Consider the following 13,606-nt stretch of genomic DNA (forward strand, 5'->3'; position numbering starts at 1 on the left):
TTAAAAGATGCTTACTCCTTGGAAGGAAAGTTATGACCAACCTAGATAGCATATTAAAAAGCAGAGACATTACTTTGCCAACAAAGGTCCATCTAGTCAAGGCTATGGTTTTTCCAGTAGTCATGTATGGATGTGAGAGTTGGACTGTGAAGAAAACTGAGCACCGAAGAATTGATGCTTTTGAACTGTGGTGTTGAAGACTCTTGAGAGTCCCTTGGACTGCAAGGAGATCCAACCAGTCCATCCTAAAGGAGATCAGTCCTGGGTGTTCATTGGAAGGACTGATGCTGAAGCTGAAACTCCAGTAGTCTGGCCACCTCATGCGAAGAGTTGACTCATTGGAAAAGACCCTGATGCTGGGAAGGATTGGAGGCAGGAGGAGAAGGGGACGACAGAGGATGAGATGACTGGATGGCATCACCAACTCGATGGACATGGGTTTGGGTAGACTCCGGGAGGTGGTGATGGACAGGGAGACCTGGCATGCTGTGATTCTTGGGGTCGCAAAGAGTCATACACGACTGAGCGACTGAACTATGAAAAAGTATGTAAAATCTAATTTATGAAAGTGTGGGATATGATATGTAAAATGAGAAAGCAGCAGAAAACTCAAAAGTTTAAAACCAGATTTTGCTTCTCTGTGGGTTAGGAATTATATTTAAAGATCGTAGATACTGAGGAGGAAATGGTAGAGACTTAAAATCTGCATGGGTTTCATATGAGAGCCAGAGTCTTGGGACTTTGAAATAAATCTCTTTTTAGGGAAGAGTCACAGCATATGTCCCTATGCCCTTTTTTTCTTTTCTTGTTTCAACTTACATAAGTGGTATGACACTGGAAAATTATTTACCATCTAATTGATACTCTGGAAAAAATTTTAAAAATAGAAAGCTTGGTTTTCAGAGTTGTAGGAATGTAGATTTTACAGTGTTATATTTTTAAACTCCTATTAAAATAATAGATAATATTCTTTATTATGAAACAAATAATTACATGCAAAAAGAATAGCAATATTTGTACTTATAACTTCTTTTTTTTTTATTTGCAGGCAGAAAAAACAATTGGCCACCTCTTCCTGACAATTTCCCTGTGGGCCCTTGTTTTTATCAGGATTTTTCTGTAGATATCCCTGTAGAATTCCAAAAAACAGTAAAGATTATGTACTACTTATGGATGTGTGAGTATAGAATAAATATAAATTATATATTTGTTTGAAAGTGTTTATATTTTATTGTCAAAAATCTACTATTAAAAAACTCATATATTAAGGTAATGGTCCTTTCCTATAGATATTTTAAATTTGAGTGAAACATATATTTAGTTACTTCAAAATTGTGCACTATGTGGTGGTCTAAGTTCTTATCTGAGGAAGGTTTATATACTGAGAACTGGCATTCTTTTGAGGAAGGGACTTCCCTATCATATGGTGGAATTTTGCAATGATCCTTTTTCTCTGAAAAATCTTTTCTAGGTAATAATCCTTTAAAATAATTATTTGTAATATTTTATGCAAATGAAAGCTGTAAAGCATTATGACTATCTTATAAAAGGGCATAAAATTTTGAAATATGAATTATTTCACTTTGAGCACTGTTTACTTTCACTTTCAGGTGGAGAGGAACACTTCTGTTATTGAAAGTGATGAATTAATACAGGATATTTCATTAAATAGCACATTAGGACATACATTTTAGGCTGTGATGTTCACAATACTTTGGATGTAATTACAGCACATGGAATATTAAAACTAAATGTCAAGCTGTTACCAGTTTTTGTATGTACACAGAATCCCCACTTAACTGTTTGATTTTTATTCCAAACGGCAGTCTCAGCCCCATTTAACCTCGTTGAGTTGGTAGGAGAGGTAGCTGCCGTGGCTTCTTGCCTGCACCACTGCTGAGTTAATGAATGTGTTGTGGAGTCCATTCTTGTTGAAGAACATCTGTGTGTTCTTCCTATGTGATTAAGGAGCCTCCCCGCCCCCCCCCCAAAAAAAGGAGCCTCTCTCCATCAAATACATGAGATCATTGTCTTAAAAATCTTTCAACAGCATTGTGAGGTTGCTTTGGAATGTGAGAAGTGATTCCTTATGGATAGTACATGTTTAACTCTTATTTTTAGTTTGAGATTATGTTATCAATCTGACTTCTTTGGTTCATCCTGAGTGTCAGTAGTATTGCATATTTTTATTAAAGGTTTTGATTCCATATCTGTCCATACTAACAACTCTTATTCAATCAATATATCATTAAATAAATGCAGATTAAAATAATTGGGCTTCCCTGGTGGCTCAGATGGTAAAGAACCCATTTGCAATGTTGGAGACCTGGGCTTGATCCCTGTGTTGGGAAGGTCTCCTGGAGGAGGGCATGGCAACCCACTCCAGTATTCTTGCCTGGAGAATCCCCATGAGCCTGGCGGGCTACAGTGCATGGGGTCGCAGAGTCAGACGCGACTGAGCGACTAAGCACAGCACAAAATAATTATTTTCTTAATTGGCAGAAATTGGCCTAGCATTTTAAGTATAAGTTCTTCGACTTATTAGTGAAAAGATGTATTTTAGATAGGGGAGATGGGTGTTGGAAGAAAATTCTATAGGGAATTTGTTAAGTATAGATTGAATGGGGAAGATGATGAATTTTAACCAAATAACTGCTTTACAAGTGCTGATTGTTTCAAAATAAGTCTGTTTTGCCCTAGTTACATATAACTTTCTGAGGGTCTTACAAATAACGTAGTTGGCTATAGTTTTTCCCAACCCTGTTCAGTTGGCAGATCTATATTCAAAGAGAGCTTAAGATTCCATCCAGTTAAGGTTCTGATTTGAAAAAACATTATCTGCAACAAAGTACGATCTAGTCTAGCTTAGTAATGTCTCTCAGTTTCATAAGATATAGGCTGTTTTAGTTATTTTTAAGAAGTATCATCTTACTGATTTTGGAGTTGACTAATGCTTTCACACTGTAATGGGCTTCCCTGATAGCTTAGTTGGTAAAAAATTTGCCTGCAATGCAGGAGATCCTGGTTCAATTCCTGGGTTGGGAAGATCCGCTGGAGAAGGAATAGGCTTACCCTCTCCGTTATTCTTGGGCTTCCTTTGAGGCTCAGCTGGTAAAGAATCCGCTTGCAATGCAGGAGATGTGAGTTTGATCCCTGGGTTGGGAAGATCCCCGGGAGAAGGGAAAGGCTACCCACTCCAGTATTCTGGCCTGGAGAATATTATCACACTGTGGTAATACTGTGTGAAAATTATCACACTGTAATAATAATTCTAACAAGAGATAACATTTATCCAGGATTTACTTTGTGTGAAGCACAGAGCTAATCACTGTATATATATTACATTATTAAATCTTAACCACACTATGAAGCAGGTACTATATTATCTAGCTTTATAGTTTGAGAAACTAAAGCTTAGAGAATGAGAGCTAACTTGTCCGAGATTACTCAGCAAGTAAGGTTGGAGTCGAATGGCTTGATTCTAGATCCCAGAGTTTAGATTTCTATGTTATGCCACCTACAAGGTACCAAAATAAAGAAGTAATTTACATTTTAAACTCAAATATGATGAAGATATGCTTTCAGTGGTACTTTTCTTGAGGCAAGTAATCTCTATAAAGGAACTGAAGCAATTAGAAATACCAATATAAAATGAATCTCAGCATCTTTTTGACTATACTCTTGAATTTAAAGAAGGAAAGAAAAAGAAAATTAAAAAATATCAGCTACATTAAAGACCGTTTATTGAAGAAGATAATATACTGTCCTAAAATTATTTATTTTAGGTATCTATACTGTAATGCAGGACTTAGCAAGAAGAATATTCCAATGATGGTTGCAAATTTAGGTCCACTAATACCAGATTTGAGTGCTTAATAAAGCAAATTGAAATTTTATAAGAAGGAGGATCATTCAACTTGGGAATCATATAAACAAAATGGCCTATAATTTTAAGTATTTTACCCACAATCGGAATCCATCAAGTGGACTGAAGTTGGATTAAAATTATCAACATAGAATTGTGCATTTCACTTTACCTAGACCTTCTGTTTTTTTGGTCTCTGTGTATGAGGACTGATTGTATAGTAAGTAAACCTAGATATTTTACTCTTCATTGGTATACAAATGAATGACTTACTGATCATAGTTGCTGGTTACTATGAAAACATATAGAAAAAATTTTAATAGATTACACAAAATTTAATTGATATTTTAATCTATTCTTGAAAAGAATTTTTATGAGCTTTAAAATACATATACCTGTATATTCTGTCTTTTTTTCTTAAACACATTAGGGGATAAACCTTAAATAGTTACTTCTTTAGAGGTTGAAATTTGACTTAATGTTCTGAACATTTATTATGGTTTTAGGCAGTTGGATTCCATTTAATATTACAGAATAATATCACACAATATCTCAAATTCTGTTTTTAAGTCCTTAACAGAACTACTTTTATTTTGAGGCCAAGGATTTTGAGTAAATTTGTTATAAGCTAGCTTTCATGACTTAGGAATCCTAGTGGGAATAAGTAAGAGTCTTTCCTGTGTGGTAGAATGGGATAGGATTTTAAAGCTGCAAGGGCTTGTGCCCTTCTCTAGTTGAAAACCTGAAATGCACTGAGGTTGCTTAGCTCAGTGTATGTCACTCGAGCCCACGTATCTTCATTCTTCCTCTGGGGCTCGCTCTCCTTTCCTAGTATTTGTGTATTTATCTGGTTGTTAGATAAAGGCAAATTTAGAGGCACCCTGGAATGTGTTTATATCTTACTTCATTAACTATCAATTTTTTGATTAATAATTTAAAGAAATTTTAAAGTTTTTTTTAATGTTTGTTGAAAATATATTTTTAAAATTTATACTCTCTAGGTTTTCCATTTGTTGTTTTTAATTAAGGTAGTAGTTTGTGGACATTTTTACTGTACTGATAATTTACATTAAACAGTACTTTAACTTTTGAAATGATTTATTTCTTATAACAAATTCAGCCTGTGAATAAATTTTTTAAAATATCCTTTAAAAAAGTTACTAATTATAATGGGTCAGTGTTCTTTAGGATAATAGTGTGCTTAGATGTTACTCAGAGTTTTGGATTTTGGTCTGCAGGCAAAGTAATTGTTAGATCATAGGAAGAGTTTGCCAAGATCTATTTGCATTAACAAAAAGAAAAATCTGCTAAAGTAGGTAAAGTGCATCATGGTAAACTTTACTTTTTTTAAAATAAATGTAATTCCCTACCAAAACACTGTTTTTAATGCCAGGACTTTTAAAAACGGTCAACTTTATGAAAATGAGTTAATAATCCTTATAGCTTGACTATTTAGTCATTGGAAGTTTCTGCAGTTTTAGTAGTTTCAGTCCAGTCATTCTAATTAATTTTATTGCTTAAAAATGTTACAATGAGATTGCACAGGGCAGTTCTCTAGTATTCTCTTGTGTAATTCATGCTGGGAGGAGCCTGCAGCCCTATTCTATAAAAATTATAGTTCTAAGTGTAGGATCTTTTCCCTCTTAAGTCCTGGTTCTTTTCCTGGAAGCCACTACTTTTCTGCTTGGGCCTTGGATCAAGAGACACATCACATGTTTCCTTCTTGGGGAAGAAGCCATTAAGGTTCTGCTGCTTTGGTTTAGCTGTGTAACTGCCCATTAGGAGAGGGCCAAAAGAATTTTTGCCAAACAGTGCATGTATTAGAACTCCTTTTCCTGTGAATACTCTGTTTTCAAATCAAACATGTAAAAAACAGCAGTGTTTTGAAAAATACTAAATGGAAATGGGGTAGATTGTATGTACTTTTAGGAAGTGTTTTTTTGATTATAATTTCTGTTGAATGAACACATACATTGAACGTAAACATTTCTTTTCTGTTTTGTTTTTTAATTCCACAGTCCATGCTGTAACACTGTTTCTAAATATCTTTGGATGCTTGGCTTGGTTTTGTGTTGATCCTCCAAGAGGCGTTGATTTTGGATTGAGTATCCTGTGGTTCTTACTTTTTACTCCTTGTTCATTTGTCTGTTGGTACAGACCACTTTACGGAGCTTTCAGGTAAAATGTGTGTACTTTAAAATATGCTCTTTAAACCTGTGAAGTAAATAATTTGTAGTACACCTTAAAGGTAAAGGTGACATATGTTCATGTTTTAAGCTTTTTATTATTATACAGTATACCTTCAGAAAAGTCTGTATGTAACATCTATGTATATTAAGTCCATCTCTAACTTGCTGTATATTCATTCGACCTTGTAACTAACAATATCCCATTCTTTTCTCCCACTTGAGAAAAAAGACCAAACGTGAAAATGAATGTGGGGAAAAATGAGAACAAACTTAAGTCTTAATATTTGTAAAAAGATTCTTTTCCATAAGAACATTTTACTCCTATTTTCGCCTTCAAAAAAAAAGTTAAAAAAAAAAAAGAGAGTCAAAAGTGGTGATTAATCCTAATTTTTTAAATGGATCTGGGTCACTTAGCTAAGGTAAATATACATGTAATATTTAAAGTGAGTCACTTCACCTAACAACTTGGTAATTATTTTCTGTGTAAATTCATTTTTGGTTTTTCAAAAGGCAGTGACATTTTAAAACCGTTTAGACTATAAGATTAAGTATACTATTTTGCATGATATATTTTAATGAATGGTTTAGGATAAACATTTCCTAAATGCGTGTCCTGTGGGATATTACTAAGTGTTGTAGAAAAAGTGCTCATTAGCTTCAGTTTGGGAAGTTAAATGGGATAATAAAACTAAACAAGTCTCTTCATTTCCGAATCTCTTAGGTTTTGTTAAGAGCTTCGTGTGATTTGTGGTATAACTGTGAAACCATATGTGTCTGTATGTGGAGTGTCTTGTTGGGTTATTGCTTTAGAAAACAAACACTGGGAAATGCTGATTTAGAAGCTAGCCTTAGCCGAGTCCATGCATTCAGTTGTTGATCAGCTTTCTTTTATTTGAGTAAACTCATTTATGAATGACAAACCTTTTTCAGCTCTCAGGCACGTGGAGCGTGTATTGTGCAAATGATGTATTAGAGAAATTAGAGGGCCACATTCAGTTGTTTAAACTTCTTATTTTCCTTTTCAACAAAAAATGTCTTTGATTATCCAGAATGTGTATTACCGTCCCCGCCCCCCCCCTCCCCCCCCCCCCGCCCCGCCTCTACCCCTCCCAGTCTTGCCAAATGGGATCAGAAATGAAAACATGGAAACCGAAAATGAAAAGGAAGGAAATGGGGAAGATTAGGGAGTTTGGAGAGAAAAATGTCGTTCAACAGAAAACTAAATTGGTTAGAAATTGAATGAAGGGAAAAAAATATGTGGGGGGAAGGAAGGAAGGAAGGAAGGAATCTTTGGATCTAATGGAAAATGATAGGTTGGTTGTCAAGGAATGAGAGAGGCTCCCTATAAGATGTAGGTTGGAGAGGAGTAAAAGGGTCCCAGCATGAACAGAAGAGTTCCTGCTGCTCTTTTCCTTGTTATCGTTTTCATGTGTTGCTGGATTTGGTTTGCTAATGTTTTATTGGTTTTTGCCTCTATGTTCATTAGAAACAGTGGCCGTTAATTTTCTTTTTTTGTAGTGCACTTATCTGGCGTTGGTATCAGGGTAATGCTGGCCTCATAAAATGAGTTTGGAAGTGTTCCCTCCTCTTCTGTGTTTTGGAAGAGTTTGAGAAAGATTGTTATTAATTCTTCTTTAAATGTTTGGTGATTTTACCAATGAGACCATGAGGTCCTGGACTTTTGTTTTGGGGAAGTTTTTGATTACTAATTCACTCTCCTTACTAGTAAATGATATGTTCAGATTTTCTATTTCCTTATGAGTCATACTTGGCAGGTTGTATGTTTCTAGGAATTTATCCAAGTATAAGCTCATGTATTCTTAGTTTCAGTAGTTTCTTTTACTTTTGCCATGTGCACTAGAAATTTTTTAAAGATTTCATTCTCTTATGAAATTTTTTTAATGTCTGTGTGTGCATACTTCAGTATCTAGAATGCTCTGTGAACCTGTTTTGTATTGTTCATATTTTCTCTTTGTTTTTAATCATATAGTGCAGCTATTGGTATACTTAACATGACTTGACTGAATCTGGTTGTGGTGAATAAACAGTTGTGTAGGCTTTTGATGTTGGCCAGTTGTTTCAGAAGAAGTTCCCCTTTGCCCTGCTTGTCAGTTAGAGGATAAGTCAGGGGCTGAGCTGAGCTATAGTCTATTAAGCCTGACATTAAAGAGGTTTGCAAAAAATATAAAGTAATGCTACTCTTTTTGCTTCTACCACTCCTCCAGTTTTCATGAAAGTGTTATTTTATTGTAAGAAATTTATCTAAAAATTAGTTAAATGCTTTAACATTTTCTCAATTTTAGTTTCTCATTTGGTAAAGCAAGAGCTGCAACCCACATAATCAAAAGTTCCTTGTGATGCTCAATAATAAAGAAGTGCTGAGGCCAAAAGTTTGAGAATTGTTGTTCTAATCCTTTTCCCATTAGGGAACACTGCGGAAAAGCCTATTCTGCTTTCAGAGGTTGTTCTGTCTTTCTAGCGTCTGTATTTGGTACATGCCTTGAGAGAAGAGTTGGCTGCATGTTTGGACCAGTATTATGCCTCTCACTTCTCATTACTCAACATGTGAATCTGCTAAAAGCTCTGTTGGTTTGTCTTTTCCCTCACAGCAGCGTTCTGTGCAGGCAAAATCTGAATTTTCAGCTTATTGTCTTGTATTCAGCAAAAATGAATTGAAGCTATAGAATGTCAGCTTACACTTCTGTAGTTCTCTTCCACTACAGAACCATGGACTCTATTCCTGGATGTTTCAGGAGCTCTTCAGTGGATTTAAGCAGATTTTTTTCCCATTTTATCCTACTATTCTAGTTGCTCTTCTTGGAGATACACACACTAGCCTTTTCTCTCATATTTGGAATCATAAAACTAAAATTAATTTGTTTAGTTCTAAGAATTTACATCTCTGTTTACATTGCTAATCTGTTCTTGCATACTGTCTAGTTTATCCGTTAGAACCCATAGCATATTACGTTCCTGATGGTAATTCCAACATCCTAATCTTATCTGACTGTGATTCTGATGCTTGCTCTATATTTTCAAACTGTGTGTTTTTGCACTTTTGTTATGTCTTGTGATTTTTACTTGATTGCTGGACATAGTGTACTAGGTAAAAGGAACTGCTGCAAATAGGCCTTTAGTAATGTGATGGTAAGGTAGCAGAGAGGGGAAGCATTCTGTGGACCTACGAGTAGGTCTCAGTCTCTTGTTTAATAGTTAACCAGTGCCTCTGGACTGTGAACCGCACCAGTTGCTTCTCAGTCCTTCCCTCTCCTCACGTGGGACAGGGTGTCATAGAGTGCGCTGGAATTGGGTATTTTCGGTTTCCCCATATAGGATCTCTGAAAATTTTCCCTGTAGCTCAAATGGTAAAGAATCTACCTGCAATGCAGGAGACCCAGGTTCAGTCCCTGGGTTGGGAAGATCCGCTGGAGAAGGGAATGGCCACCCACTCCAGTGTTCTTGCCTGCAGAATCTCATGGACAGAGGAGCCTGGTGGGCTAGAGTCGGTGGGGTCGCACAGAGTCAGACACGACTGAGCCACTAACACTACCACTACACTATATAGGTCAGGCTGCCGTAACACTTACCTCCAGAGTGAGCTGGGCTCTGGTTTCTCCTGAGGCCGTACCTGGATAAGAACAGAGTGCTGTAGGCAGGGGTCCCCAACCTCTGGGCTCTAATGCATGATGATCTGAGGTGGAGCTGATGTAATAATAATAGAGATAAAATGCACAGTAAATGTAATGCATTTGAATCCCAAAACTCCTCCCCCCTCCCCCCACCCTGCGATCCGTGGAAAACTTGTCTTCCACGAAACTGGGCCCTGGTGCGAGAAAGGCTGGGGGCCGCTGCTATTGTGTTTCCAGAAGATTCCTTTCCCCTTTTTCCCGAAGCACGAAGGGGTTTTCTCTAAAGAGATCACCCAGAGCCAGGGTGAACTGTTGTTGGAAAAACTCACAAATGTGTGGACTCCCTGAATGACTAGGTCTCCCTGGAGTTTTAACTCCGAGTTGTCCACTCCGAGCCTCCAGCATTTTGTCAGTTACAGTTCACATATTCCTACCCTGGCAATGGTTGCTGCAGAGGTTTCTGCTTATGGGTTTCTGCTCTAATAACTTTTGATTCTTTGTATCCATCTATCTGTCTTTCCAGTTTGGGGTTGCAGTTTGCCCTCTGGCTTCTCTTCTCTTTCAGATTTAAGAAGAGTTGTTGATTTTTCAGTTTGTCCAGCTTTTTACTTGTAGCTAGGATGATATACTACTTCTAAGCTTCTTCCAGGTATGCTTTTTAAAAAAAGCAAGCTACCTCTGGGCAATAGACAGTAGTTTTTTGGTCCTATTCCTTTATAACATAATATCTGTGGTGATTTCATACCTTTCATGTTAGAATATTTTGCTAATTGAAATTAGAAATTAAATATAATTGAAATATAAAATCATTTTAGCATCCTGAAAAATGTTATATTAGCGTATGAGCCAGGAAGTCAATTTAATTTTTTCTATAGAGATATACTTGATTTTTAAGTGTAAAAACATATTCAAGTCCTAGTCCATTTTCATGTTGTTTAGTCTTCCAAGTGAGTTTAATGTAGGTTAAAATACTGCCTTTTGTAATTAACTTTTTTATCCTGTTTGTATAACCAGAAAAAGAGAATTTTTCTTTTTTATTCCAAAGTGAAGTATCAAATTACATTAATCCCAAGGGAAGATAATATTCTTTCTATACCTGCAAGAAGAAACTACTGTTTAGTCTCCTTCATGTGTATATGAATATATAGTGCTTACAGTCTGCAAGTCTTGTTTAGTACTTCATATTGTTTAATATTTATAATCTCTCCAATGGGTCATGAGTTGCTGAGATTTTCACCCAGGCCTTTGGACTGGAAATTTAGGGCCCTTGTGCTCTTCTCTGCTGTATTATGTTTACATTATTATTTAATTTGCAGAAGTCTGGCTAACTCAGTGATCTCCATTCAGTGGCCTAATTAATTTTAGATTATAGCTGCACCTTGAGCAACATAGGTTTGAACTGTTTGAGTCCACTTATACGTGGAGTTTTTTCAATGAATGCTAGTGTAGTACTACTTGGTCCGTAATTGGTTGAACCTGCTCATTAGAACGTTGGATACAAGGGTCTGACTGTAAAGTTATATGCAGATGGGTTAGAGGTCAGTGCCTTTAACCCTTTGTTCAAAGGTCAGCTATATTTACTGGCAGTTTTTATTTCTTGGTTAGATCTTTAGCCAAAGTAGTTAAGAGCTTACTATTTGTTACAAAGTTCTGTACCAGTTGAGGGTTGAGAATGAGAAGGAAAATGGCTTGTTTATTTTTATATGGCTTATTTTATAATAGTTTTTATAGTGTGATGAAAGGACCCTTGGTATTCTCTTTTCAGAGAGTTTAAGGTTCTCCCTTTTCTAACTATATATCTGTGTGAAACTGATTTTCTTAATTTTCAGCTATAATAACATATGATAGATTGAAGACAGACCTGATATGAAAATCTATATAGAATATAGCATTGTTAAGGATTTAAAAACTTTGAAACTAATACCTCCTTCTGTATGCACTTGAAAGAATATATATTCTCTTTTGATTGGGTGAAATGTTCTGTAAATATCAGTGTGGTCAAAATGTTGATAGAGTTGTTCAGCTCTTCTGTATTCATACTGATATTTTGCCTGCTTGTTTTGTCATTTTCTGGGAATTGACAACATGTTGAAATTTTCAACTTTAATTATGGATTTTTCTCTGTTTTAGTTCTATCTTTCATGTAAATGTTTTCTTTGTGCTTTGAATTCTTTATCATTATGTAGTGTCCCTCATTATCCCTGGTAATAATCCTTTTTTTGTCATCTATTTTATCTGATATTCACTACATCTGTTCTAGCTTTCTTTTAATTTATATTTGCATATTGTATCTTTTTTCTTTACTTTTAACCTATAAATATTTTTATATTTATAGTAGCCTTTTTTTTTTTTTGTGGACTGCCTTTATTTGAGTCTTGCATCCACATTGGCAGTCTATATTAATGATGTATTTCTTAGGTTCTCTTTTATTCTAATGCCTTTACATCATCTGCATCATCAGGAATTTCATGTATTACTTGATTCTGGTAGTAATGAGGTTACCAACCTGTGCCAAAAATTTTCAAGATTTTATCAGAAGCCAGATGTCACTTCTGTAAGTAGAATCTGTGAGCAAAACTGTTTCCACTGCAGTATTGTGTAATAGAGGTACCAGCAACTAACATTTAGATCATTTCCCATGTGCCTGTACATCCTCTGCTTAGCACTTACAGGTATTATTTCATCCATATAAAAGTAGATTCCATTGTTATTCCTATTTTGCAAATAGAAAATCTCAGATTTAGGTCTAAATTTTCCTTGAAGTTACATAATTTTAGCTGGGAGAGTCTGGATTCAAACTCAATCCTATTTCTAAAGCTACATGCTCTTAATGACTACTCTTGAGTTACTAAAGGTTAAACGTTTAGTACTTTAGTTAAGTTGTACCCATTTATTGTAGTTAAATGAATTGCTCTTCCTTTAAAAATAATGAAATACTTTGTCTTTCCTGTTTTGCCAAATTGTAGTTGTAATTAATACCTCTGATATTGATATGTAATGTGAAATAAGCTGTATAAAATTAATATAAATCTGTGTGCTGAGGTTTTTAATAATTTAGGGAGAAACATTTTCTATGAAAGTTGGCAGTGTGTTATTTGAAGACATTAAGCAAAAACAAGTGGCTTATTTGAGATTGTTTTCCAGTAGGCTTTGATGTGGAAGAGTTAGGATGGCAAGCAGTAGGAAGCTTCTTTTATTTAGTTATTTAGTCTGATGAAGAATTGGGTTACTTAGTTGGATTTATTATGAATAAATATTCAAAATACCACAAATACTTTGTTGTAAACTTAGGCCAATTACAATTGAGAACTACTTAGTTTAAATCAATTGATCGTGTTTTTCTAACTATAGTTCTACTCATTCTTTGGCTTAAAATGACTGTGTACAAGCTGGGTTGTTTAAACAGTCTGCTTCCTAACCTCTTTCTATGAACAAGACCCATGGCCTTTGGTTTTGGATAATGTTGTTGTTGTTCAGTCGCCAAGCTGTATCCCACTCTTTGTGACCCCATGGACTCCTCAGCATGCCAGGCTTCCCTTTCCCTCACCATCTCTTGGAGTTTGCCCAAGTTCATGTCCTTTGAATCAGTGATGCCATCCAACCATCTCATCCTCTCTCACCCTCTTTTCCTTCTGCCTTCAATTTTACCCAGCATCAGGGTCTTTTCAATAAGTCAGCTGTTTGCATCAGGTGGCCAAAGTGTTGGAGTTTCAGCTTTAGCATCAGTCCTTCCAATGAATATTCAGGACTGATCTCCTTTAGGATGGACTGGTTGGATCTCCTTGCAGTTCAAGGGACTCTCAAGAGTCTTCTCCAACACCACAGTTCAAAAGCATGAATTCTTTAGCACTCAGCTTTCTTCATGGTCCAACTCTCACATCCCTGCATGACTACTGGAAGGACCATAGCCTTGACTAAATGGA

At 35.8% G+C, this 13,606-nt stretch overlaps 1 protein-coding gene across 2 annotated transcripts in view; it reads left to right on the plus strand.

Annotated features, from left to right (window-relative positions):
- SCAMP1 (secretory carrier membrane protein 1) overlaps window positions 1–13,606 on the plus strand; it is a 130,653-nt gene that overhangs the window by 68,964 nt on the left and 48,083 nt on the right. For both annotated transcript variants that reach the window (XM_065940059.1, XM_065940058.1), the window contains 2 exons: window positions 1,049–1,177; window positions 5,884–6,043. In XM_065940059.1, coding sequence (XP_065796131.1) covers window positions 1,049–1,177; window positions 5,884–6,043 — 289 coding nt within the window. The remainder of the gene's footprint in view (window positions 1–1,048; window positions 1,178–5,883; window positions 6,044–13,606) is intronic.

The sequence above is a fragment of the Muntiacus reevesi genome, chromosome 7 (assembly GCF_963930625.1).
Source record: "Muntiacus reevesi chromosome 7, mMunRee1.1, whole genome shotgun sequence".
Lineage (NCBI taxonomy): Eukaryota > Metazoa > Chordata > Mammalia > Artiodactyla > Cervidae > Muntiacus > Muntiacus reevesi.